Source organism: Lithobates pipiens, unplaced genomic scaffold (genome assembly GCF_037356315.1).
Source record: "Lithobates pipiens isolate NorthernLeopardFrog02 unplaced genomic scaffold, aLitPip1_a1.2 Scaffold_18, whole genome shotgun sequence".
In the NCBI taxonomy this organism is placed as follows: Eukaryota; Metazoa; Chordata; class Amphibia; order Anura; family Ranidae; genus Lithobates; species Lithobates pipiens.
In genome coordinates, this window is record NW_027507758.1 from 113,591,933 (window position 1) to 113,619,305 (window position 27,373).

Consider the following 27,373-nt stretch of genomic DNA (forward strand, 5'->3'; position numbering starts at 1 on the left):
CATCTTCTGGGATGAATGTCCACAAGGTTTAGGAGTGTGTCCATGGAAATACAAGAGTATTACAAAAGTAAAGATATGCCTGGAACTTCATCATAAAGTATCAGGAAGAAGCTCTCTCTGTAGCTGAAAGCACAACAGTGCAATTCATTCTCAAAGTTCATGTCGACAACCAGCACTATGGTTTCTGTATTTAAATCTGATATTAGAAGCTGGCATGCTGCCAATTCATTTCTGAAAGCGAAAGTGTTTTTGCTGTAAACTTTATTTACTGCTTCTAAGGTCAGCTTGCATTTGTATTTAAGCCTAAGTTTAGCCAAAGCATTTTTTTTTAAATCAACACAGGAGACAGTGCAGGTGAAAGGAGGAGTAGGAGAACCTTTCCTTCATCTGCCCGCCCTACATTCATAGATTGCCTTTTATTCATAAAAGCTATAGTACAGCTTCTATGAATGGAGAAAGGGAACAGCAAGACAAGGAATCTGCTCATTGAAACCAGGTCCTCTTCAAAGTGCTATACTTCCAGTATTGTATGAGGTAAATGCTTCGGATCTAACAATAAGGCTGGATTCACACTAGAGCACATAGCGGCTCCTGGCAGGGGTCCAGTGTGTCTCTACTCACTAGTTCAGGTCCGATTTCAGCCCAAATTGTTGTCTGAATTTGGACCTGAAACTGACCAAAAGACTCGCAGGACTGTGCAATTCGCATCGGAGCCGCTCCGGAAATGTGTGAACCGGCTCCCTAGAGAGCCGGTCACAATCACCTGCTATGCGATTTGAATGCAGAGAACCCTGCATCCAATTGCCAATAGTGTGAACCCAGCCTTAAAGTGATTGTAAACCCTTTACAACACACTTTTTGCTACAGGTAAGCCCTATAATAAAGCTTACCTGTAGCTACCGAGGATATCCCTGTATTTGCATGTACTAATGTCATCGGAACATGCGCACTAAAGCAAGGGCACGTCCGTGCCGTTGCTTCAGTTAGACTGTGCCGTTATCGGCGGCTCCCACGCGCATGTGTGGGAGTGACATTATCGTGGCTCTGGCCAATCACATTGCCACAGACCGTAATACCCGGAAGTAACTCCAGGAGAGATATCACCGGCCAGAGCAGTGAACGAGGACCGATGCGGGGGCTCCGATCTAAGGTAAGTAATACACAATGAGCTAGTATCCTATGCATACTAGCTCCTTATGCCTTTGTCTTGCAGTTTTTTTTTGGGGGGGGGTGGGTTTTGCTAGGGTTTACAACCACTTTAAGGAAGTTGATAAAGTCCAAATGGGCACCTTTTGTAGCTAAAGATCAGCTTCAAAGTACTGCTTTATAAAAGTATGTACAGTAAATGTGCATAGTCTAGCTACAATTCTATTTTAGTTCTGGTTTCTAGGCAGATATAAAAGACAAAAAATAGTTGCAGTGCTGTATTTAATAATATAGAGAATAAAACGGTGATTGTTGCAATATTTTATGTCACACAGTATTTGCGCAGTGGTGTTTTAAACGCAACTTTTGGGGAAAAGGGATACTTTCATGAATTAAAAAAAAACTAAAAAGTAAAATTAGCCCAATTTTTTGCATAATGTGAAAGATAATCTTACGCTGAGTAAATCTATACCAAACATGTCACACTTTATAATTGCACGCACTCGTGGAATGACGACAAAGTACGATACCTAAAAATCTCAATAGGCGACGCTTTAAAACATTTTTACGGTTACCAGGTTAGTGTTACAGAGGAGCTCTAGTGCTAGAATTATTGATCTCGCTCTGACGATCACGGTGATACCTCACATGTGTGATTTGAACACAGTTTATATATGTGGGCGCGACTTCCGTATGCGTTTTCTTTGCTTCGCAAGCTCGCGGGGACGGCGGGCTCTTTAAAAAAATTTTTTTTTTAAATTATTTTATTTATTTTAAAATGAATAAATAGTTTTTTTGTTTTTTTTTTAAATTTGATCACTTTTATTGCTGTCACAAGGAATATAAACATCCCTTGTGACAGTAATAGGTGGTAACAGGTACTCTTTATGGAGGGATCGGGGGTCTAAAAGACCCCCAATCCCTCCTTTACACTTCAAAGTATTCAGATCGCCGAAAACGGCGATTCTGAATACTGTATATTTTTTTAAAACCGGCGCCATTGGCACCATTGTTTACTATTAGGAGGCTGGAACGAAGCCGATTACGGCTTCTTTCCAGTTCCTCCCCAGCACCCAGAGGCATCAGACAGTGCATCGGTGCTCCCGAGTGAACGGGAGCACCGGTAACAGCGCGGGAGGGGGGACGTTCCCTCCCACTCCTCCGGCATAACAGCTGAGCGGCTTTTAGCTGCTTCGGTTGTTATGGCTAGATAGCCAATCGCCCGCTGTAAAAACGGTACCGGGATGATGCCTGCGGGTGCAGGCATCATCCCGGTATACCCCCCGGAAGCCGAGTACGCACATCTGCGTACGCTCGGCGGGAAGGGGATAATATACAGCCAAATGGCTCCATACTTGAAAAAGTGCCTTTCTCCTGGCATTGGGGCTGCTGGCGTTAATCTCAAGCAAGCTGCAATACCGAAGGTATCCACGCTATCCACTACAGATGGTGTGCGTTCCACACACTCGCGCTGTTAGCCAGAACGACCGGATGTGCTGCGTGACCTTGCACTGCCTCCGACGTACGTTTCGTTAGAATAACGTCTTCAGGGGGGCGAAAATGAGATCGCTGTACTCCAATGGCCTCCACAGTCACCAGATCTCAATCCAATAGAGCACCTTTGGTATGTGGGGGAAGGGTAGATTCACATCATGGATGCACATCCGACAAATTTGCAGCAACTGTGTGATGCCATCATGTCAATATGGACCACAATCTCTGAGGAGCACCTGGTGGTCCCCCACACAAAAACATACAAACTCCTTGAAGATGGTGTCGCTCGTGGGATCTGGCATTACTAACACAAACTAAATGCTCCATACTGACCCAAATAATGTGCCTTTGCTTGTTATTTATAATTATGTTTATAAAGTTTGCCTATTACTGGAATGGCAAAATAAGTTAACCTTTTAGAAATTAATGATGGTAAAAATGTTGAAAAACTTTATGTAGTTCCCACTGCGGGTGTTTTTTTTTTTTCCATAAGCATTAATTACTGTGTTGATGCAACGCACATTAATTTGCACACATTTACAGCTAATTGCCGCGTTCACTCAGATAGATGCCAAGTTGATTGAGAATGCAGATTTTTACCACATCAAATTCCACCTGACCTCTTAAATCTTGGCAAAAATACAGATCTGTTTCTGAGATAATAATCAGACATAGTGAGAGCTTCCGCGCTGTAATCAAAGAGAAACAAACTTTGATGCTTTCATACAAAAGCTACAGTGCGTTAGCAATTTAAACCTCATAAATTAGGCAGCCGCAAAAAAAATCCATAATGAGATTACAACACCTGTAAACAATTCAGAAGAAAGGCGCTAAATGCTGGGCCAATGAAAGAAAAGAGTTAATCCTTGATATGTCAAGACCAAAGTGGAGTGTCTATACAGAGTGGAGTGTTTTCTGTATATGACAAGCAAATACAAGTGTAAAAATACTCTCGTCAGCCAAAATACTCTTTGTCTATTATTTATAATGGAAAGCAGATTTTATTAGGAATCCATTATTAGGAACATAGTACCATTTACAGTTAAAGTGTACCTTCCTTCGGGGTATATTTTTCATTTTAAAGCCCATATCCTGATATAATCAAGCCCCTCCCAACCACTTGCCTACCGGGCACTTTTACCCCCTTCCTGCCTAGGCCAATTTTCAACTTTCATCGCTATCACACTTTGAATGGCAATTGCGTGATCATGCAGCACTGTACCCAAACAAAAATGTTGTTATTATTATTTTTTTTCACAGAAATAGAAATTTATTTTGGTGGTATTTAATCACCACTGGGTTTTTTTCTTTGTTTGGCGAAATAAACAATAAAAAAGACAGAAAATTTAGAAAAACAAAAAAAACCTTTTCATAGTTTGTTATATAATTTTGCAAACGGGTAATATTTCTCCTTCACTGATGGGCACTGATAAGGCAGCATTTATGGGCACTGATAAGCAGCACTGGTAGGTGGCACTGATAGGGGACACTGATTGACAGCATTGGTAGGCATTGTTGGAACTGGACTGATAATCAGTGCCCTGATAATCAGTGTAGATGTCCCTTTTACACAAGCCGATTTTTTGGCTCTCTTCTCCTCTCCCGATGCTGTCAGCATGAGGAAAGGAGTGCCAATAACGGCTTCTGTTTACACCCATGATCAGCTGTGATTGGACACCGCTGATCACATGGTAAAGTCCCGCTAATTGGTTCTTTACTTCAATCTGTTATCAGCAGTGTCTGGAGGACACTGCGATCACAGAGCATGCCGCCTGTGCCCCACAGTGGAAAATGGGACAGGAAGTGAAGAGAAATCTCTGCAACAGGAGACAGATGGTGGGAAAAAAAATCTTGCAGGGGTTATAACCCTCCTTTGCTCTATCCAAAAGGAAGAAAAAAGTTTTGCCTATTATTATTCACGATTTATATAGCGCCAACAGTTTACGAAGCGCCTATAGTTCTACTATAATCTTATCCCTACAAGTGGGTCTATAAATAATTCTTACCTGTAAATGCCTTAAGTATCTCCTAAACTTCACCTCTCTAACACTTTTTAGTAGACAATGATGTCACTGGCACATACTCAGTATGTTCTGCATTTAGGGCACAATAAGTGTGGGGTGATTGCAGAGAGCACCATGCTACGACATTGACTCCCTTGCATATGTGCAAGAGTGATGTCATTGTGGTCCAGCCATTCAAATGGCCGCAGAGCACAAACCTGGAAGGAAGACTGGGTGATGATGGAAGCACCAGGAGCAGTGACAGCTCAGAGCTGGAGGACTCTGTTTGAAAGATAAGTCTGTCCTAATATGCCTGTATGCAGTACTTACTAGCACATTATGGCTAGGTAAAAAAATGGTATAAGTAACAATTTTTAGATTGGCTAAAAAGTTGCAGACAACAGGGAGAGGAATGAATTTACTAGGGCTTATAAAGTGTTACAAGGACTTAAAGTGAAAGAGTACTCACCTCAGCTCCAGCAATGCAGCATCCCCAGGCTCCCCGTCAATGACATCTTCAGATGGCCAGCTTTTGGGTCTCAATCCTCAGTCACGATTGGGCAGGGATCATGTCACTCCCACGGATGCATGGGCATTCAGTTAGATTTGGCACTGACACTTACCAGCTAGCCTGCAAAAAAAAAAAAAAAAAAAAGCAGTCTAACAATTTACGTTAAAACAGAGGTTTTAGTTGCATTTGAAATATATGTCGAGGCCTTCACCAAGGCACAGTAAAGTATGGTCCTAACTCCTAAATTTGATGAGCCTTGGCGAGGAAGTGCGGCTTCCACTTATATTTACAAATGTATTCTGTATCTTTAAGGAGGAATGGGCTCCCTCCAGGCATACCTGCCCTTAATTTATCTACTGCTATATGTGCTACAACTTGGAGAATCTCAAAAATATGTGTTGGGACTTCATTTTATAGAGGAGCCTTGGCCAGGTAGGTGCAGCTTCCACTTATATTTGCATATATATGCAACTAAAACCTGTTTTTAAGACAAATTGAAGGCCACTGTAGGTGTTACGTGTGCTGGGAAATCTTCTGTTTGTTTGTAAAGTCTTTCCATGTGTGCCTTACTGCAAAAGCTATTAATAAATAAGGGTGTTTACCATTTTTGCATATCTAAATGATCTTTAACCTTTGTTATGACAGACATTGTTGAAATCTAGTTTATAACTGGTAACAAGATCTGCCAACACATTATGGACAGAGTTAGATGTGGTAAACATTGGCTCCAAACCCTCCTCCTATACTCTGGTAACTATGGGACCCTTCTACATACGATAAAACAGGACTGGAACCCTACAATAGGGCCAAACTCTACTCTCTGGTGGCTGACAGGAGATAAGGTCATTAAAATCAACATATTGGCGATAATCTTGCACTTTCTCTACACAGTGCCCATAGGCTTACCACCATTGTTTTTTTTTTTTTTGATAAACCCACAGACTGATTATGATTACAGCCTTTTTTGGCAGGGTAAACGACCTAGACTAGCTTATTTAGTACTGTGCAGACTTAAAGAGGACCCAGGCATTCCTGATTTTAACCTATATTGCAAAGCCATGGCATTAATCCATATTCTTATTTGGCATCTTAATTCAATAGATAAAATGAGGGTCTCCCTAGAGAAGTCTATGATAGGCCATAACCAATGGGGCACCCGGCGACATCAAGGGACTTGTCTGGCTAGACATCCCTGTTAATTTTAGCTACAATAAAAAATTTTAGATCGGCTGAATAATAATGCTATCCCCGATGACTTCCCCATTGGCCCTTCTTGTGATTATCCCTGGTCCCAACAGGGAGAAGATGGCGCATTCTTTAAATGGAGGAGTAGAGATGGAGACACTAGATGCTCTAAGCTAGCCCCTAGTGGACACCTTCTTCTTTTAGAACAACTGAGGCAGTGTTATGGTATCTTTCCCATGAACAATTGGTGTTATAGGCAATTTACAGATTCACTCATAACAGATCCTGTGCTTTGTGAGGGAGTGCATCTCTGGTCGGAAGCTGCTGTACTAACCATGCGAGGTTAGTCCAGTGATCTCCTCTGTGAGCTGTTGTGTTCTGACAAGGTAATGGCCCCCCGCCAGAATACTCCGATCAGCGCACTCTGCCATTGGCTGAGAGCACTAATCGGAAGTTGGACAGCAGCTGGTTCTCCAGCATGCACATGGCTTCTGTCGGAAACACCGACAGACACAAGCAGAATGTTGGCTGGTATTTTTTGTACCGGCAAATGTCTTCTGACATTCTGCCCGTGTTTATGGAGTTTAAAGGTTTTGTTACTAAAAAAATGGATCCTTTTCCTTTAAAATACGAATAACAGCACAGTGCTTTTGCTGCGTAATTTGGCCCCTTTTATAATCTAAAATACAGTACCTGGCTGATCCTGCCTGGTGCTGCCCTCCACTCTGTAAACTGACCACAGTTTATTATGGCTGCTGAACCCTAACACCGTGGTCAGTTTTACGTGCCTCCGTCAACCGCTGTCCTCTATCCTCTCTTCTCCCTACCTGTCAGTGCTGTTGCTCTCCTCTCCCCTCCTGCTGTGTAATAAACTGTGTAATTTTCAGGCAATCCCCTGTGTTCCAAATTTATTTAAAAAATACCTTATTTCAGAGTGGCACTCATGTGACCACCCACTGCTCTCCTCCTTCTATCCCAACTGAGGTCAACAGAGGATTCTCTAACTCCCCCCCCCCCCCCCCCACTGTTGCTGTCAGTACGAGAGAGGGAACAGCAGGCAGTCACGTGAGCGTCAAGCGGCGCTATGAAATGAGGTATAGAATGTAATTTTTTTTTTAATTAAAACACACACACTGGGCACATAGCATTATGGAACACAGGGGACTGCCTGAAAATTACCAAACCTTGCAACACCGCATCTTTTAAACGCTGCTAGGAGCCTAATACCCAGATTCTTGAAACAGGCCCTTTGTCCCACAGGAAGCGGAAAAGGCTATGGAAGCAGAGAAGTGTTTATATCGCCAGAGATAAACAAGATATGTTGTAGCCATCTGGTCTGGGTGGATGTACTGCTTATTTGAAATGACTACTTATGTAATTTCATCTCCCTGATATCATTTGCATCTGTTCATATTTGAGATAAGAGATCATTTATATCCTATAGTCTCATTTAAATCACTGCTCGGAGACAATGATATACCCTTGCTTTCACCCACATGGTTATCCCTTTAAGGCCTACCCTTTATAACTAATACATTGAATCCTCTCATAAAGTCATATTTTCTGCTTAAAGTATAACTAAAGCCAACACCTTTTTTTACATTTTGGACAGAGTAGAGATGGATTAGGACGCCTGCCAGTCTGTGCCCCCATTAGGGAGAGTCGCCCTCCATTTGTCCTGTTTACCATTATCATTGAAAATGAAAGTAAAAAAAACACAGCGCTCCCAACCCACCCTAAAGATGCTGCTTGCAGGACTTTTCATAACATCCTGCAAATGCACCACCCGAGTGTTAAAAGTTACACTGAAATGAATGGGAGGTGGTTTTCAGGCACTTAGCAGAGGCTATTTCTAGAGCTAAAGCTCCTGAAACCACCCCAGTGTGAAAGGGGTCTTATTGAGGGGAAATCTTCCAATGAGGGCACTAGTTCTGGTGACCAGGGGGTCCCTAAGATTTTTTTTCACTTCCTGTTTTGGCTATGGGACAGAAAGTGAGGATAAATCTCCCCAATGGGGCACATATGGCAAAAAAAAAAATTGACAGTGATACGACCTTCCATTGCATCCAAAAAAAAAGTAGCCTTTAGTTCTACTTTACGTATAATGCACTTTCCACTGGCACTCTAAACTATACATGCTTTATATTCCAACAGCTTTTCCCCTTTTCAATATGCGCTGTTATTTGTACTGTATCTCTTTTCTATATGTGTGTTATTACGTAACATCTTATCCAGTATTTTTGATACCCCTTTGGTGTTGAACTCATAAACATGCGCTGTGCTTACACTCATAATTGTGTGTTGTAATAATTTACATAAACCCTTTCTTTTTCTTTTCTGTATTTTCCTTTATTATTGTCTCACTCTAAACATTTCAATAAAAAATCATTATACAAACAGAAAAAACAAAACAAAATAACATTGGCATATATAAGTAAGAATAAAGCACTTAGAAGAGAAGCTTAGTCATACTTTGGTTTTGGGTCACAGAAGTGCACTAATGCCGCGTACACATGACCGGACTTTTCTATGGACTTGGTCCGGCGGTCTGGAATCCGTCAGATAATTCAATCGAGTGTGGGCTCCAGCTGACTTTTTCTTCCCAAAAGTATTGATCGTGTGTCGCCAAGTTCGTTTGGTTGAAAGTCCAGCGGACCTCAGCTGCAAAGTCCGTCGGATTGTCTGCCGGACCAAGTCCGTTGAAAAGTCCGGTCGTGTGTACACGGCATTACTTATTGCTCTGCTGTGACCCAGAATCTGCTGACAGCAGGCTAAAGCCCACTGTTAGCAGACATCACAGAGCCACTCAAGGCTCTGGAAGGATCCCTACCATATTGTCAAGATCCACCCAGCTAAATCATTGACAGCTGGCTCTCGCTTTCAGCTTGCCACTGAGAGTCGAAACCAGCTGCGCCTGCCCCCTCTCCAGCCCTACGCTCCAGTCAGTCCTTACAGTAACTGGTCTCTGCTCCAGAAAGACCACTGATTGATAAATTCTCCAGTTTTAGGGCTCATACACACAGGACATTTTTACATTTGCTTTTAGGGGCTGCCTCTGAACTCTCCTCCATGTTAACCTATGTGTCCATTCACACATAAACTTTCAGGCTGGACTCACAGCGCACAGAGCGTCTCACAGCTGGGGTCTGGTGGATCCCTGCTCAACGTTTCAGATCCGATTTCAGTCCGAATTTTTGGCTGAATTCAGACCAGAAGACACAATGCGCTATGAAGCCACTCCAGAGATGTGTGAACCGGCTCCATTGAGAGCCGGTCACAATCTCCTGACATGCAAATTGGATGCGGGTTTCACAATAGTGTGAACCCAGCCTCAGAGGAGTTTGGAGGCATATAGTATCCATGTGCTGTGGTCTAATTAGACCAAGATAAACTTATTGGGTTCAGATGGTGTCAAGCGTGTGTGGCAGCAACCAGGTGAGGAGTAAAGACAAGTGTGTCTTGCCTACAGCCAAGCATGGTGGTGTGAGTGTCATGGTCTGGGGCTGCATGAGTGCTGCCAGCACTGGGGAGCTACAATTCATCAAGGGAACCATGAATGCCAACATGTCCTGTGATATACTCAAGCAGAGCATGATTCCCTCCCTTCAGAGACTGGGCTGCAGGACAGTATTCCAACATAACAACCCCTAACATACCTCCAAGACAACCACTGCCTTGCTAAAGAAGCTTAGGGTAAGATGATGGACTGGCCAAGCGTGTCATCCTCAAACAGATGATGAAGGAGCGCAAGGTCTTTAACATCAACCAGTTCTGTGATGTCATCATATGGAGGAGTGGAAGAGGACTCCAGGGGTAACCTGTGAAGCTCTGGTGAACTCCATGCCCGAGAAGGTTAAGGCAGTGCTGGAAAATAATGGTGGCCACATAAAATATTGAAACTTTGGGCCCAATTTGGACATTTTAACTTGTACTCACTTTTGTTGCCAGCAGTTTAGACATTAATGGCTGTGTGTTGAGTTATTTTGAGGGGAAAGCTGTACTTTACATTGTAGCAAAGTGTAATTTCTTAAGTGTTGTCTATGTTGACATTTAACGGAAATAACGTCATTTAAAACTGCTTGCGGTTTTAATGTTATATCTGGTTCCAGCAATATGGATGAAAATCATTTTGAAAAATGGCATGGGTAGCCCCCCTGCCCATTACCAACCCCTTTGGGTCTTGTACGAATATTAAGGGGAACCCCGTACCCAGGCCCTATATACTCAGAACAGCAGTATACAGGCGGTGCAAACAAGACAGGGACTGTGTAGGTTTGTTGTGTTAAGTAGAATCTGTTTGTAATTTTCAACTGGTACATTTTTAAAGTGTAGCTCCAGTCAAAAAATCTATTTTTAAGCTTTTTGGAAAACATAGGGAAGGGTTATCACCCCTGTATAATTTGTTTTGCCGTCCGTCTTTTTTTCATCTCACTTGCTGTTGTCTCCTTCCGTTTGCAAGTAGGAGACGTTTGTAAGTTGGATGTTTGAAAGTAGGGGCCTGCCCTATATGCTCTGCAGAAATGGCGGAACAAGGTGTTGGTGTTGCCACAACATTGTAAGCCCTCAAAGTGACTCTTGGTGGGCGCTGGAGCGCCCTGCTGTGAACGATTATATCAAGAATTGTAATTACATGCCATTGTTGAACAGTGGTAGAAAAATTGACCTTTGGTGGTTGTGGTGCTGGTGCCACAACACTATAAGTCCTCACAGTTACTCTGGGTGGGCACAGGAATGGGCCCTCCTGTGAACTATTATATCAAGAATTGTAATTACATGTCCCTGTTAAACAGGGGCTGAAAAATTGGGCCTTAGGCACTGGTGCTGGTGCCACGACACTGCAACCTCTCCCATATACTCTAGTTGTAGTGCAGGAATGAGCCCTGCTGCAAAGCATTGCATCAAAAATTGTAATTAAATGTCCCTGTTAAACAGGGGCAGAAAAATTGGGCCTTAGGCGCTGGTGCCACAACACTGCAACCTCTCCCATATACTCTAGTTGTGGTGCAGGAATGAGCCCTGCTGCAAAGCATTGCATCAAAAATTGTAATTAAACGCCCCTGTTAAACAGGGGCTGAAAAATTGGACTGCTGGCATCGCCCATAACCAAAAATGTTCTTCCAACATATCAGCGGAGGAGGAAGAGGATAGACAATCAACATAACAGGACAGTCACTCAGCATCAGCATAGGCAGTCTTAAAGGGATGTGATATTTCAAAAGAAAGTATTCGGTTACACCAGCTTCAGGTGCTTGGTAGCTGTGGGTGATCCAAGACTGATTCATCTTGATGAAGGTCAGTCGATCAACTGATTCGGTGGACAGGCGCACCCTGTGATCGGTAACAAAGCCACCAGCAGCACTGAAGGTGCGTTCCGTAAGAACGCTGGATGCAGGACAGGCCAGAAGCTCATTGCATACTGTGCAAGCTCTGGCCAGTGATCCATCCTCAAGACCCAGCAAGCCAGAGGATTTTCGGTGGGAAAGGTGTCCAAGTCTGACCTTGCCCCTAGGTATTCCTGCACCATGTAAATCAGACACTGGCGATGGTTGCTGGAACCGATCATACCTTGGGGCTGCGGACTAAAAAATTGTCTGAACGCATCGGTCAGACGGCCACCTTCTCCACCGCTCCTTCTGACCGATGCCTCAGCAAACGTTGTCCAGGACCAGGAGTTTGTAACCTCCCAATCTCTGGGAACGCGTTGCACAGACCTTTCTGCAAGGCCTCCCGGAGATGTCTCAACCTCTGCTCCCTCTGCGACAGCAAGATAAGGTCGGCAACCTTACCCTTGTACCGTGGATCAAGAAGAGTGGACAGCCAGTAATGGTCCCTCTCCTTGATCCGAAGAATACGAGGATCCTTCCACAGGCTTTGCAGGATCAGGGAGGCCATGCAGCGTAGGTTAGCTGAGGCATTCGGTCCGGAGTCCTCTGGGTCACTAAGGACAACATGATCCACAGCTACCTCCTCCCAGCCACGTACAAGTCCACGGGTTTCTTGGGACTGTAAATCATCCCTACAAGACTGCTGCTGCTGCTGCTGCTGATGCTGAGTGCCAGCCTCCACTCCATGTTGACACAATCATCCTCCTCCTCCTCCTCCTCATCCTCTTCCTGTGTGATGGGTGGCACAGCAGGAACACTGTCTGGATAAAGGGGGCCTGAGAGGCAAGGAAGTCCTCCCCTTCCTGCCTCTGTTTTGCCTCAAGTGCCCTGTCCATTATTCCACGCAGCGTATGCTCCAAGAGGTGGACAAGAGGTACAGTGTCACTGATGCATGCACTGTCACTGCTCACCATCCTTGTGGCCTCCTCAAATGGTGACAGGACAGTGCATGCATCCCTGATCATGCCCCACTGGCGTGGTGAGAAAAAACCGAGCTCCCCTGACCCTGTCCTGGTGCCGTAGACGCACAGTTACTCATTGATGGCCCTCTGCTGCATGTGCAGCCACTGCAGCATGGCCAACGTTGAGTTCCACCTGGTGGCATGTCACATATAATGCGGTTCTTGGGCAGGTTCAACTTCTTTTGGAGCTCAGCCAAGCACAGGCATTAAATGATCGTCGGAAATGCACACAGAGTTTCCTGGCCTGCTTCAGGACATCCTGTAAGCCGGGGTACCTGCCCAAGAACTGCTGCACCACCAGGTTAAGGATGTGAGCCACACAGGGCACATGGGTCAGTTGTCCCTGTCGGAGGGCAGAGAGGAGGTTGGTGCCATTGTCGCAAACCAGCATTCCTGGCTTAAGCTGGCATGGCGTCAACCACCTCTCGGCCTGCCCCTGCAGAGCTGACAAAACATCTGCCCCAGTGTGGCTCCTGTCCCCCAAACAAACCAACGCAAGCACGGCATGGCATCGTTTTGCCTGCGTACTTGCGTAGCCCCTGGAAAGCCTACGGAGCACCGCTGGTTCTGAAGACAGAGCACTGGAAGAGGCCATGGAGGAAGAAGAAGAGGAGGGGGTGGAGGAGAGAGGTGTGTCACAACCAATAGTAGCATTTTGGAGGCATGGTGGCGGAACAACCTCCAACACTACTGCACCTTGTCCTGCATCCTTCCCAGCTACCAGAAGAGTGACCCAATGGGCCATGAAAGACAGCTAACGTCCCTGTCCATGCCTGCTGGACCATGAGTCAGTGGTGATATGCACCTTACCGCTGACCGCCCTGTCCAGCGAGGCAAGGACATTCCCTTCCACATGCCTGTAGAGAGCCGGAATCGCCTTCCATGAGAAAAAGTGGCATTTGGGGACCTGCCACTGAGGAACCGCACATAGTACAAACTCACGGAAGGGGGCCGAGTCTACCAACTGAAAAGGCAGCAGTTGAAGTGCTAGCAATTTAGCCAAGCTAGCATTCAACTGCTGGGCATGTGGATGGCTGGGAGTGAACTTCTTTCGGCGGTCCAGCAGCTGGGGCAGGGACATTTGCCTGCTATAATCGGACGTGGGTGTACTGCTAGCAGAGTGCCCGGAAGCACTTGGCTGTGACACACCTAATTCTACACTTTCATTCCTCTCAGAGCAGGTTTCAGAGAGGACTGAAGGTCTAGTGGGGTTGGAGATCCCAGCTGATGAAGAGCAAGGAGAGGTCAGCTTTGTTCTTTGGTGTGGGTCTTTGAGGTACGCTTGCCAACGAGCTGCATGGCAGGTCAACATATGTCTGGTCAAGCATGTGGTGCCCAAACGGCTGAATTTTTGGCCACACAAGATACGCTTGAGACATATGTTGCAAATAGCAGCGTTGCGATCTGATGCACTCGTCTCAAAAAAGGCCCACACCAAAGAACTTTTAGAATAACGCGCAGAGGCAGCGCCCTACACAGGCGGAGCTCTGCGGTGTGATTCAGTCGGTGTGCTGCCCGTAAGCTGGCCCCCGGAGGGCATCCTGCCTAGTTTGACATGTGCCTCCTCCTCCTCCTCCTCTCTCCTACCAGGCACCCACGTGGAGTCAGTGCCCTCATCATCCCCTCCCTCTTCATCGCTGTAGCAAACCTGGCAGTATGCTGAAGCTTGTGGAACATGACTGCCAGATTGCTGTCCTTCTTGAGTATCCCCTCTCTCTGTGCTCACGCTATTGCCTTCCTCTATCTGAGTATCATCATCAGAGCCTACAAAACACTGGGCATCCTCCTGGAGCATGTACCCAACACTGTGCTCAAAGAGTTCAGGAGACTCCTCAGGAGGACGTGGTGGGTCTAGGGAAGGAGTCACTAATACTGACATTGAGAGGAGGGACACTACAGAAGAGCAAGAATGCAAAATCTGCCGATAATGAACGGTGTATACTGTGCTGGCGGCCTTATATAGTGTGGGGCGTGTACTACACAGCCTGAGCTATGATTGGCCACAGGCATCCTGCCAAGCATGCGGGGCACAGTGCATGCTTGGCCAATCATGAGCCAGCAGTGCATTGTGGGCCGTGAGCACCACACGAATTTGGCGCGAACGGCCCATAATGTTCGGCATTTGCTGAACGGGCGAACATATGTTCGACTCGAATACGAAGCTCATCCCTAGTGTTGTCCCATGAAAAGATATAATAAAATATTTTAAAAATGTGAGGGATTTAATCCCTTTTGTGGGGGATACTGTAAGCGTTCAAGGGCAGGAAAAGAAAAAAAAAAAGACTGCCTGTGTGTCCAGGAGCAGAGGCTGTTGGCTGCAAAAAAGCAAAACGCAGCAAAATGCGTCAAAAGGGCGCTAAACGCGCCATAACTCTGTAACAAGCTTTTAGCCGCGTTCAGCGTTTTTAGGCATTTTTATACTATAGGAAGTGTTTTTACGGTAAAAACGCCAAAAACTATAACACTGCTAAAAGCGCATAAACGCCTTTAAATGCTATTCAAAAACTTGACCAAAAGCACTTCTTTAACTCAGCAGCGCTGGCATTTTTTAACCATTATGTGTGTGAGAGGCCTTAGAGCTGATATGGGTTAGCTTCAGCATCACAGCGATGATCAATTGTAGAGGTGAGTATGTATTTTTTTTAGTCCAAACTTCTCCTTTAAAAATTTAAGCAGCCATTTTTAAATATGCCTTTCAAGTTACATGAGTTCAAACATTTAACAAGTATAAAGTAGGTGTTATCCCAATTCGGCTGCAAAAGTGGAAATACACTTTAAGTCTTTGGACAGCCTTGGAGGTCTTGTTAGAGGTAACCAAGCATCAGCACAATGTGTAATTTATCAATGCATCACCTTGTTGCACCTATCAAGACCTTGGCATACCGTCCTCTCCTCTTTGCTGTAGTAAACACGTTAGATATGTAAATTAACAGCAGTAGTAATAATTTGTCATTAGTGCTGTAATAAGCTGTTATACTAATAATAAGCTATAAATGCTAACGGCCATGACCATCCTCTCATCTCATCAACTACTTCTACACAATAATCATAAGTATTACAGAGGGAGTACAGTCCATCTCAAAAGAATGAAAAAGCCTGTATGTAAAAGGCTGGGAGGGCTTCATGTTGATCATTGTTTGACGTTCCCTGCTTTGGTATGCTTTTTTTCATTTGGAAATCCATCAGTTCATTCTTTAAAATAGCTGATTAGTGGGGGCCTTAAAAAGATGACTACAGTTTTGCACATGCTAATTGATAAGGTTCATTTACACTTGGGGTATCTTTTTTAGTTTTTTGACAACTTTTTGGTGAATGGTTAGGGGTACAGTCTTAAAGGGGGCTTCAAGATTCCGATAAGCCCCCCCGCCCGCAGACCCCCACAACCACCGGACAAGGGTTACGGGGGGATGAGGCCCTTGTCCTATAATGTATGTATGTATATATATAGCTGGCTCCTGATGAGCAGGCGCTATGGTTTTTTGAAAAGTTAATTTGCCTGAAACCACAGTTGGGTTTCGGGACTATTTCTCAAAATGTATGGTTTCAGTACCAGTCCAGCTGGGTTGCACTAGGTTCTTCTTGACCGCAGGTGTCGCTGTCACCGCCAGCAAGAGTAGAAACGCAGTCTAGCTGGGTGCATTGAATACCATTGTTTTCTCTGAACCAGCTCAATGGGAGTGTTTTTCTGCTGTGCATTCTGGGAGGTGGTACTTAAGGTACCAACGCCATGTGGTTCAGGGGTTCCATCTTTATTTTCTGTCTGTTCGGTTCTGGTGGTCCTCCTGACCCAGCCCCATGGCCCGGGGTGCGGAACCATGCATCCTGAGTCTCGGGGCCGGTTGGCCCGAGACGACGCAATTGCAGGGACAGGCCCGAGTGAAGTTTCATGTCCAACTGATCCAAGGGTGGTCCGGTGTCATCTCATATGAAGGGAGAGGCCCAGCAACTGAAGAATCCCAGGGGAGGATTCTTCAGGAGAAGGCCATGCGCAAGGCTGGCTTCTCTGAAGGAGCCTGGAGGCTTAGTTGAAGGATGCAGCCTGGATCAACACTCATACGGTATCTCCGGATCGGCTGAGAGAACCTGGTACCGTATGTTAGCTCTTTAAATTTATCTATGTCCCTCAGTAACGCTCAAGTGTATTTCACAAGTCTGTGGCAGACACTTTGTCAAGCACCCTACCGGCTGCTAGGCCTAGTAAGAGGAGGTCTATCCGGGGGTTGTTAAATGCAGTTGTGAAACGGTTTCTATTCTCTGGGTTTTTCGCTAAAGACTTCCATTTTGCAATCCAAGTACCTGAACCCACTTCTAACCCTCTACCGTTTATTGAAAGATTCTCTTTCTGTTCTAAATAAATAACCCAAAAGAAGATTCAGTGTCAGTTTCCACATTCTTTGGGCCATCTACCACGGGAACCCATAGATGGAGAAGCAAACAAGGAGGTAACAGTCAGCCCAAATAAAACCAGCAGCTCCTTCAGAGGTCAGTGCTACATATATATTTCAAATAGACTACCACTAACTTACCCAACTTTTGCCTAATTTAGCTGAATTTATCTCCGTCCACACACTATAGACGGCTGCTATGTAAGAAGCCTTATATAGCGTGGGGCGTGGACTTAGTCCCCCTGAGCCATGACTGGCCAAAGGCACCCTGCTTTTGAGGGGGGTGTGGGGCAAAAGGGCACGGGGACCCTAACATATACAGTATGTTTGAACCCAGCATATAAAAGAGACAAAATGAATCAACTACGTCATACAGAAAGACATGGCCTAAATAGGAGCAATGAGACAGATTCTGTGACAGCTGCTGTAATACAGCAGAATTAAACCTGACCCTGACCACATCTTCATAATACATCTGTATAGAGCGAAAATCTATTTCATCTTCAGTAAAAAAAAGTGTAGCAGAGCTTTGCAAATCTCTTGTTGTTGGCTGCCCAGGATGATCCTGGTCACTGGTGCAGGGGTTGCAAATTCACCCAAAAACCTTTGAATAGACTTTTCTAAAAAAGAGGCAGACTGATTTGTATCAGTCTCCCTGATTTTCCTGATATTTGTCCCCCATAAAGTTGTATTGTGCCATATATACATGCAATGCAAAGTCACAGGGTCTCTGCAAAGGGCATCCCTTACCCTTTTATACTCACCTTGACTGCACTCCATTGCCCCTTCTTCTTCCTAACCCCTGAATAAGGATGAGCTCAGGCATTTTCAAAACTAGCATGTGCAGAGCCCGCCAGGAATTTGGCACTACACAGTGCTAATCACAGGCAGTGAGACATTTTCCCAATGCGTGGCTGAGGAGATAGACGAATGTCTCACTGCGTGTGATTAGCACTGTGCAATGCTGACTTCCTGGTGGGCTCTGCACGTGCTAGTTGCAAATACGCCTTCCTCATCCTTACCCCCTGAAAAACAACCCCACACCATAATCAAATTAGGTCCATAAAGACATGGATGAGGGAGTTTGGGGTGGAGGAACTTGACTGGCCTGCACAGAGTCCTAACAGAGTCCTAACCTCAACCTGATAGAACACCTTTGGTGTGAATTAGAGTGTAGACTGTGAGCCAGGCCTTCTTGTCCACATCAGTGCCTGACTTCACCAATGCGCTTCTGGAAGAATGGTCAAACATTCCCATAGACAAACTCCCAAACCTTGTGGGCAGCCTTCCCAGAAGAGTTTTAGCTGAAAAGGGTGGGCCAACTCATAATCGAACTCTATGGACTAAGACTGGAACGCTATTAAAGTTCATGTGTAAAGACAGGTGTCTCAATACTTTTGGTAGTATAAAGCCCAAATCCAGGAATTAGGCAAAATCTACCTCTGCATTGTCCCCCCCCCCCCCCCCCCCCCCCACTGCAAGGGTTAAATGCTCATTATGTCTAACATTTACAGGGGTGTCAAACTCAATTATACTGTGGGCCACATAGGCATTATGGTTGCACGCATAGGGCCAGTTGTAGCTGTTGGGCTAGATGTCCAGAGCACCCTGTCCCCACCCCCTTTACATCATATGTCAAGAGCCCCCTCACCATCAAAGGTCAAGGGTCCTCCACCCTCCCTGTCCACCCTCCAACTGTTGTGGCAAGGTGGGGGGGGGGGGGGGCAAGGGGGTGCTACAGCTGTAGAAGAGGTGCAAGGGCCACATTAAATGTCAAAGTGGGCCACATTCGGCCTTGTGTTTGACACATGTGAGTTAAAAGAACGGGATGTATTACTTCACCTAAATCTGCATTGGCTTTGCAGGCTCTGGCTCTGCCCTTTTCAGAAACACTGTCACTTCTCCCTGCATGAACAAGATGACAGTGGGCTCAATGCACTAAATAAGAGTGCATGCGATATTGAAAAGCTTGATTCGCTAAAGGTTTATCCTGCATTTACCAAAAAAATAAGAAACGTTTGGTAAATATGCATAGAAACAGTTAAAAGTCAATTCACAAAAACAAAATAAATAAATTGAAAAATTAAACTAACGCATTTGTTAAACAAGGCTCCAGTCATGTGACTTTGGAGTCCAAATTTGACATAAAATAAATAAATAAATAAACTTTTAATAAAATAAAAAAAATGTACATTTGTTACTTTTTTAACATATGAAAATTCAGAGACTTTGTTGCAAAAGACACCTGACAGTGATAAAGGAAATACAACTGGTTCGGGTCTTTAGTGGCGAATCATTGGAGATTAGTGTGTAATAGATGAGATCAGATGCGTGGAGTATAGCACCGTGTCACTCCTCTGAGTTATTAAGGCTGGAAGTAAAGCCTGGCACATACAATGAGATGATCAAACGAATAATCGTTTTTTTTTTTTTTTTTTGCATGCTAGTCTCACTATCGACAATGAAGAGGTTACCCAAGTTACGAAAATTCTCATACAACAGAATACAAAGTGATGTAATGTGTTGAATTGTCTTGTAATGTATTCTTTTATTTCTGAGCATGGGTAGTCTTGCTCTTACGATTTTATTTGGACGAAAACTGTACTAATTAACCAGTTCCTGACCGCTCACTGCAGATACACTGTGGCAGGATGGTCGCTCTGCACCAGATCACATTCACAGTACAGGATGCGACTCATCTAAGTCTGGGGCACGCATGCACGCCCCCAGCGACCCGCTGCTGCTGTGATTAGACACAGCAGGTGCTGATCTGCGGGTACTGTGGGCTCGATGTCTGCTGGCACCCACCGATCATTAGGCAGAGAGCCACAAGGGCTGTCTGCCTATGTAAACAAGTCAGATCACCATTCTGTCAGTAGGGAAGGCATGGATCCTGTGTCCCTGCAAAGTAGGAACATGGATCCACGCCTTCCCCTAGTAAAAGCGCCTCCCCCACAGTACACAAACACTAACTAGGCACACATTTAACCCTTTGATCGTTCCTGATGTTAACCCCTTTCCAGCCAGTGTCATTAGTACAGAGACAGTGGATATTTTTAGCAATGATCACATATTAGTGTCACTGGTCCCCAAAAAGTGTCAGTTAGTGTGCCAACTTTCCATCCGCTATAAGTCGCTGATCGGCGCCATTACTATTAAAAAAAAATTAAATAAAAATATCCTATAGTTTGCAGATTCTATAACTTTTGAGAAAGCAAATCAATATATACTTATTGCGATTTATTTATTTTTTTACCAAAAATATATAGCAGATTAGATTTTATTTCCATTTTTTTTATTGGGTAAACTAGACAGTAAAAAGACAGTAGACAGTAAAAAATTATTGTATTTTTTTTCTTTTTTTCAAAATTGTCAGGCTTTTTTATTTGTAGCACAAAAATTAAAAACAGCAGAAGTGATCAAACTCCACCAAAAGAAAGCTCTATTTGTGGGGAAAAAAGGACATCAATTTTATTTGGGTACAGTGTCACACGACCGTTCAATTGTCAGTTAAAGCAGGAGTCCCACAAACATTTTTTTTTAAAAGTCAGCAGCTGCAAATACTGCAGCTGCTGACTTTAAAAATAAGTACACTGACCTGTCCCAGGGTCCACCGATGTCGGCACCCGAAGCCGAACCGTCCCTCGGTCCTCGGATGCGGCCGCTGCCATCTTTGGTAAGGGAATCAGGAAATGAAGCCTTGTGGCTTCACTTCCCGGTTCCCTACTGCACATGCGCGAGTGGCGCTGCGCAATCCGAATGCTCCCTGCTGTCTCGGGGACCCGTGTGTGTCCCAGCAGAACTATGCCCAGAAGTGGGTGCAAATACCTGTCGTAGACAGGTATCTGCACCCCCTCCCCCCTGAAAGGTGCCAAATGTGACACCAGAGGGGGGAGGGTTTCCGAAAAGCGAAGGTTCAATTTTTGTGTGAACCTCCTCTTTAAAGTAACGCAGTGCCGTATCGCAAAAAATGGCCTGGTCAAGAAGAGGGGTAAATCTTTTGGAGGCAAAGTGGTTAAATAAAAATCGGACATTGTGTTCACTGAGAATGCTTTCACATAGGGGGCCCGCGATGTTAGCTGTAAAGCATTGCTTGTTTTGGCGGCGCTTTACCGTGGTCTTAGTGGTGCTTTTTATCCCTGCTGGCGGCCCAAAAAAGGTTTAAAACTGCTCATGTTGTAGTCGATTCAGAATCGCTTTTCAGGCGCATTGGAAGCATTGCCCATGCATTCCAATGGGCAGGGGCAGTGTAGGAGCGCTGTATACAGCACTTCTACACCGCCCCAAAGATGCTGCTTGCAGGACTTTTTGTAACGTCCCGCAAGTGCACCGCCCCAGTGTGAAAGCACTCGGCCTTTCACGCTGGGGTGACATGGAAGGTGGTTTTCAGGCACTTTACAGGCGCTATTATTAGCGCTCAAACACATGAAAACTGCCTCAGTGTGAAAGGGGTCTTACAATAAACATTTTATAACCGGCATCATCAGTTTTTGTCATCCGAAAAGTCGAAATCTGCTGTTGAAAGCACTAAACTAACGATCAGATAATCGTGCGATTATGCGCCGTATGAAATCTTACTGCTGATTTTTTTCTCCTTTGTTCGGCCCTTTAGACTGGCTATACACTCGTAGATTTTTGTCTGACATCTTTTGTTTTAGGAACATTGGTCTGATTTTCTAATCATTAGTGGGGTCAAATCAACATTGGTTTTCGACTGCAGTGAAAATTCTAAGCAGTAGGATGGGAATTTTTTTTGAACTAATGAATTTCTAACGCTGTTTGTGTTTTTCATTCAGCAAAGTCCAATTACTCCAAAATGGAATGTTAAAAACAAACATTTTTAACTGCTTTCCATGAAATTCGTCAAGTTATCAAAGAGAAGTTTTGGTAGAAATGTTCATAGGAGTGTTAGGTGTAAAATACTGTATACTGGTATATACCCAGCTTATGGTAATTGTTTTCTACCACAGGCTGACAGTTATTTACTGCAGGTTAATCTTGTTTTTACACATATACTTTAAAGCTGCTTTGTCTCTTGAATAAAATATGGGGAATAAAACTGAGGGAGGCAGTTGTAAATAGCACAGGGGGATCTGTGTCCACAAAGAGCAGGCCGCATTGGATATGCCCTCTTGAAACATGGCGCCGCCAGCCTTAGTCTCCGCCCCCGTGCCGACGTCAATACGCCGGAGAACACACGTTCTCGTGATATTGTGTAGGCGGTTTCCGGTTTCTAGTGCGTACACTCTGCGGCCTTCTTCTGTTCGGGCTGCAAGTGTAAACTATGGGAGTCCCGGCCTTCTTTCGCTGGCTAAGCCGCAAGTATCCGTCTATCGTTGTGCACTCGGTGGAGGAGAAGGTGAGCGTTCCACAGCCATGTCCGCTTTGTTACCGCTGTGTGTGTGTGTCCGGGGGGGAGGAAGGCCCGGCTATTATCACATGGGTCACATGGCTCCTGTGTGCGGAGCGGGCCTGGATTTCCTGCTTTGTATTGTAAATAGAGTGAGGCGGGCTCTGTGCGGTATCCCCCAATAGAGGGTAGAACGGGGCTGTCCTCTGTGCGGGATCCCCCATAAGGGGGGAGAGAGCGGGGCTGTCCTCTGTGCGGGATCTCCCATAAGGGGGGGAGAGAGCGGGGCCGTCCTCTGTGCGGGATTGAGCCCGCTGTCTGTGCGGGATCCCCCATAAGGAGGGGGGGGGGGAGGAGAGAGCGGGGCCGCCCTCTGTGCGGGATCCCCCATAAGGGGGGGGGGAGAGAGAGAGAGCGAGGCCGCCCTCTGTGCGGGATCCCCCATAAGGGGGGGGAGAGAGAGAGAGCGAGGCCGCCCTCTGTGCGGGATCCCCCATAAGGGGGGGGGGGAGAGAGAGAGCGATGCGGCCCTCTGTGCGGGATCCCCCATAAGGGGGGGGGAGAGCGAGGCCGCCCTCTGTGCGGGATCCCCCATAAGGGGGGGGGAGAGAGAGAGAGAGCGAGGCCGCCCTCTGTGCGGGATCCCCCATAAGGGGGGGGGGAGAGAGAGAGAGCGAGGCCGCCCTCTGTGCGGGATCCCCCATAAGGGGGGGGGAGAGCGAGAGCGAGGCTGCCCTCTGTGCGGGATCCCCCATAAGGGGGGGGGAGAGCGAGAGCGAGGCTGCCCTCTGTGCGGGATCCCCCATAAGGGGGGGGGAGAGAGAGAGAGAGCGAGGCCGCCCTCTGTGCGGGATCCCCCATAAGGGGGGGGAGAGAGAGCGAGGCCGCCCTCTGTGCGGGATCCCCCATAAGGGGGGGGGAGAGAGAGAGAGCGAGGCCGCCCTCTGTGCGGGATCCCCCATAAGGGGGGGGGAGAGAGAGAGAGCGAGGCCGCCCTCTGTGCGGGATCCCCCATAAGGGGGGGAGAGAGAGAGAGCGAGGCCGCCCTCTGTGCGGGATCCCCCATAAGGGGGGGGAGAGCGAGAGCGAGGCCGCCCTCTGTGCGGGATCCCCCATAAGGGGGGGGGAGAGAGAGCGAGGCCGCCCTCTGTGCGGGATCCCCCATAAGGGGGGGGGGAGAGAGCGAGGCCGCCCTCTGTGCGGGATCCCCCATAAGGGGGGGGAGAGAGAGCGAGGCCGCCCTCTGTGCGGGATCCCCCATAAGGGGGGGGAGAGAGAGCGAGGCCGCCCTCTGTGCGGGATCCCCCATAAGGGGGGGGGGGAGAGAGAGCGAGGCCGCCCTCTGTGCGGGATCCCCCATAAGGGGGGGGGAGAGAGAGAGAGCGAGGCCGCCCTCTGTGCGGGATCCCCCATAAGGGGGGGGGAGAGAGAGAGAGCGAGGCCGCCCTCTGTGCGGGATCCCCCATAAGGGGGGGGGAGAGAGAGAGAGCGAGGCCGCCCTCTGTGCGGGATCCCCCATAAGGGGGGGGGAGAGAGAGAGAGCGAGGCCGCCCTCTGTGCGGGATCCCCCATAAGGGGGGGGGAGAGAGAGAGAGCGAGGCCGCCCTCTGTGCGGGATCCCCCATAAGGGGGGGGGGAGAGAGAGAGCGAGGCCGCCCTCTGTGCGGGATCCCCCATAAGGGGGGGGAGAGAGAGAGAGCGAGGCCGCCCTCTGTGCGGGATCCCCCATAAGGGGGGGGGAGAGAGAGAGCGCGAGGCCGCCCTCTGTGCGGGATCCCCCATAAGGGGGGGGGAGAGAGAGAGCGCGAGGCCGCCCTCTGTGCGGGATCCCCCATAAGGGGGGGGGAGAGAGAGAGAGCGAGGCCGCCCTCTGTGCGGGATCCCCCATAAGGGGGGGGGAGAGAGAGAGAGCGAGGCCGCCCTCTGTGCGGGATCCCCCATAAGGGGGGGGGAGAGAGAGAGAGCGAGGCCGCCCTCTGTGCGGGATCCCCTATAAGGGGGGGGGAGAGAGAGAGAGCGAGGCCGCCCTCTGTGCGGGATCCCCTATAAGGGGGGGGGAGAGAGAGAGAGCGAGGCCGCCCTCTGTGCGGGATCCCCCATAAGGGGGGGGGGAGAGAGAGAGAGCGAGGCCGCCCTCTGTGCGGGATCCCCCATAAGGGGGGGGGAGAGAGAGAGAGCGAGGCCGCCCTCTGTGCGGGATCCCCCATAAGGGGGGGGGAGAGAGAGAGAGCGAGGCCGCCCTCTGTGCGGGATCCCCCATAAGGGGGGGGAGAGAGAGAGAGCGAGGCCGCCCTCTGTGCGGGATCCCCCATAAGGGGGGGGAGAGAGAGAGCGAGGCCGCCCTCTGTGCGGGATCCCCCATAAGGGGGGGGGAGAGAGAGAGAGCGAGGCCGCCCTCTGTGCGGGATCCCCCATAAGGGGGGGGGAGAGAGAGAGAGCGAGGCCGCCCTCTGTGCGGGATCCCCCATAAGGGGGGGGGAGAGAGAGAGAGCGAGGCCGCCCTCTGTGCGGGATCCCCCATAAGGGGGGGGGGAGAGAGAGAGCGAGGCCGCCCTCTGTGCGGGATCCCCCATAAGGGGGGGGGGAGAGAGAGAGCGAGGCCGCCCTCTGTGCGGGATCCCCCATAAGGGGGGGGGGGAGAGAGAGAGCGAGGCCGCCCTCTGTGCGGGATCCCCCATAAGGGGGGGGGGAGAGAGAGAGCGAGGCCGCCCTCTGTGCGGGATCCCCCATAAGGGGGGGGGGGAGAGAGAGAGCGAGGCCGCCCTCTGTGCGGGATCCCCCATAAGGGGGGGGGGGAGAGAGAGAGCGAGGCCGCCCTCTGTGCGGGATCCCCCATAAGGGGGGGGGGGAGAGAGAGAGAGCGAGGCCGCCCTCTGTGCGGGATCCCCCATAAGGGGGGGGGGGGGAGAGGAGCGAGGCCGCCCTCTGTGCGGGATCCCCCATAAGGGGGGGGGGGAGAGAGAGCGATGCGGCCCTCTGTGCGGGATCCCCCATAAGGGGGGGGGGAGAGAGAGCGATGCGGCCCTCTGTGCGGGATCCCCCATAAGGGGGGGGGAGAGAGAGCGATGCGGCCCTCTGTGCGGGATCCCCCATAAGGGGGGGGGGGAGAGAGAGCGATGCGGCCCTCTGTGCGGGATCCCCCATAAGGGGGGGGGGAGAGAGAGCGATGCGGCCCTCTGTGCGGGATCCCCCATAAGGGGGGGGGGGAGAGAGAGCGATGCGGCCCTCTGTGCGGGATCCCCCATAAGGGGGGGGGAGAGAGAGCGATGCGGCCCTCTGTGCGGGATCCCCCATAAGGGGGGGGGGGGAGAGAGAGCGAGGCCGCCCTCTGTGCGGGATCCCCCATAAGGGGGGGAGAGAGCGGGGCCGCCCTCTGTGCGGGATCCCCCATAAGGGGGGGGAGAGAGCGGGGCCGCCCTCTGTGCGGGTTCCCCCATAAGGGGGGGGAGAGAGCGGGGCCGCCCTCTGTGCGGGTTCCCCCATAAGGGGGGGGGGAGAGAGCGGGGCCGCCCTCTGTGCGGGATCCCCCATAAGGGGGGGGGGGGGGAGAGAGAGCGGGGCCGCCCTCTGTGCGGGATCCCCCATAAGGGGGGGAGAGAGAGCGGGGCCGCCCTCTGTGCGGGATCCCCCATAAGGGGGGAGAGAGAGCGGGGCCGCCCTCTGTGCGGGATCCCCCATAAGGGGGGGAGAGAGAGCGGGGCCGCCCTCTGTGCGGGATCCCCCATAAGGGGGGGGGGGGAGAGCGGGGCCGCCCTCTGTGCGGGATCCCCCATAAGGGGGGGGGGAGAGAAGGCGGGGCCGCCCTCTATGCGGGATCCCCCATAAGGGGGGGGAAGCGGGGCAGCCCTGACACATGCCCCATGCACGCACACCGAACGTGTGTGCATATATAGGGCCTCATGAAAGTGGCTCTTCTGTGGGCCACATATGTGCTGGTGTTTGTGCTGCATTGTGTAATCCCAAAGCAGAGATTGTCCTCTCGCCAAGCACCAGTCTCCTGCTGAACTGGGGAGTCCTGGTTCTCTATTACCTGATGGCCTTTGGCTGTCACAATTTTTCCCTTCTTTTTCTTGAATGGTGAAAGAGATGTATTGTATCCCCCCACCCCCAAAGTGTTTAAAAAAATAAAGAATATGGCAAGGTCATGGTCAGTGTAATTTTAGTTAGGATTATAAAAAGCAAAATGCGCACTATTGTTGCGGGGCCCTACTACAGGTACAAATAACATTCGCACCTGTAGTATTACTGCAGACGTTAGGAGCAGATTTCTCAAATCGCCTTTCAGGACAACCCCGGAGAGAGTAGCTCCACCTTGCAATCAGGAAACACATGCCCACTTTAAAAACACCTCCTCCTCCTCCATGGCTCCAGTTATTGTGTTTCCTCCTTGGAGGAAGCATGTGCCTGAACCAGGGAGAGCTACACTCTCTGCAGGGGAGTAAGGCTTACCTTTTGTTGCAGGTTGTTTCTCTTTGACCCCCAGCAGCATCTCCACGGGGAGAGGACTCCTGGAGCTCCTGGTCCCGCCATCTCACGGGAGTAAGGACCCTCGGAGTGCCGGCGTCGGGTGCCCGGTGTCCGCTTGTTAGCGCAGGGAGGGCTCTGTTGCTGGCGGAGGCCGCTGCAGGTCAGCGGCATGGCTCCGTTTTCGGCGCCGGGTCCCGGGCGGCGACGGCGTCGTTCACGGTGACGCGCGGGCGCTCTGAGGGGGCGTGGCGCCGTGGTTCAGCGCCTGGAACGCAGGGGTCATGGGGCGGGTCAGGTGACCGTGTGCTTCCGCTTCCGGCCGGCCTTGATGACGCGGCGGCCGGGAAAAATTTAAAATGAGAGCTGTTTGTAAAATAGCTGCCTCACTCAAACGATGGAAGAGTGCAAGCCAGCTATGGCGGAGACAGGCGCCCCCAGCACCGGTCCAGCCCAGGTACGTAAGGTGCACTGGCACCCTCTGCTTTA

General features: G+C 48.8%; 1 protein-coding gene across 1 annotated transcript in view; it reads left to right on the plus strand.

Annotated features, from left to right (window-relative positions):
- The first annotated feature begins 22,270 nt into the window (after positions 1-22,270).
- Positions 22,271-27,373, plus strand: part of XRN2 (5'-3' exoribonuclease 2) — an 80,921-nt gene continuing 75,818 nt past the window's right edge. The window contains exon 1 of the mRNA XM_077486025.1: positions 22,271-22,429. Within this exon, the coding sequence (XP_077342151.1) occupies positions 22,355-22,429 (75 nt within the window). The 5' untranslated portion in view covers positions 22,271-22,354. The remainder of the gene's footprint in view (positions 22,430-27,373) is intronic.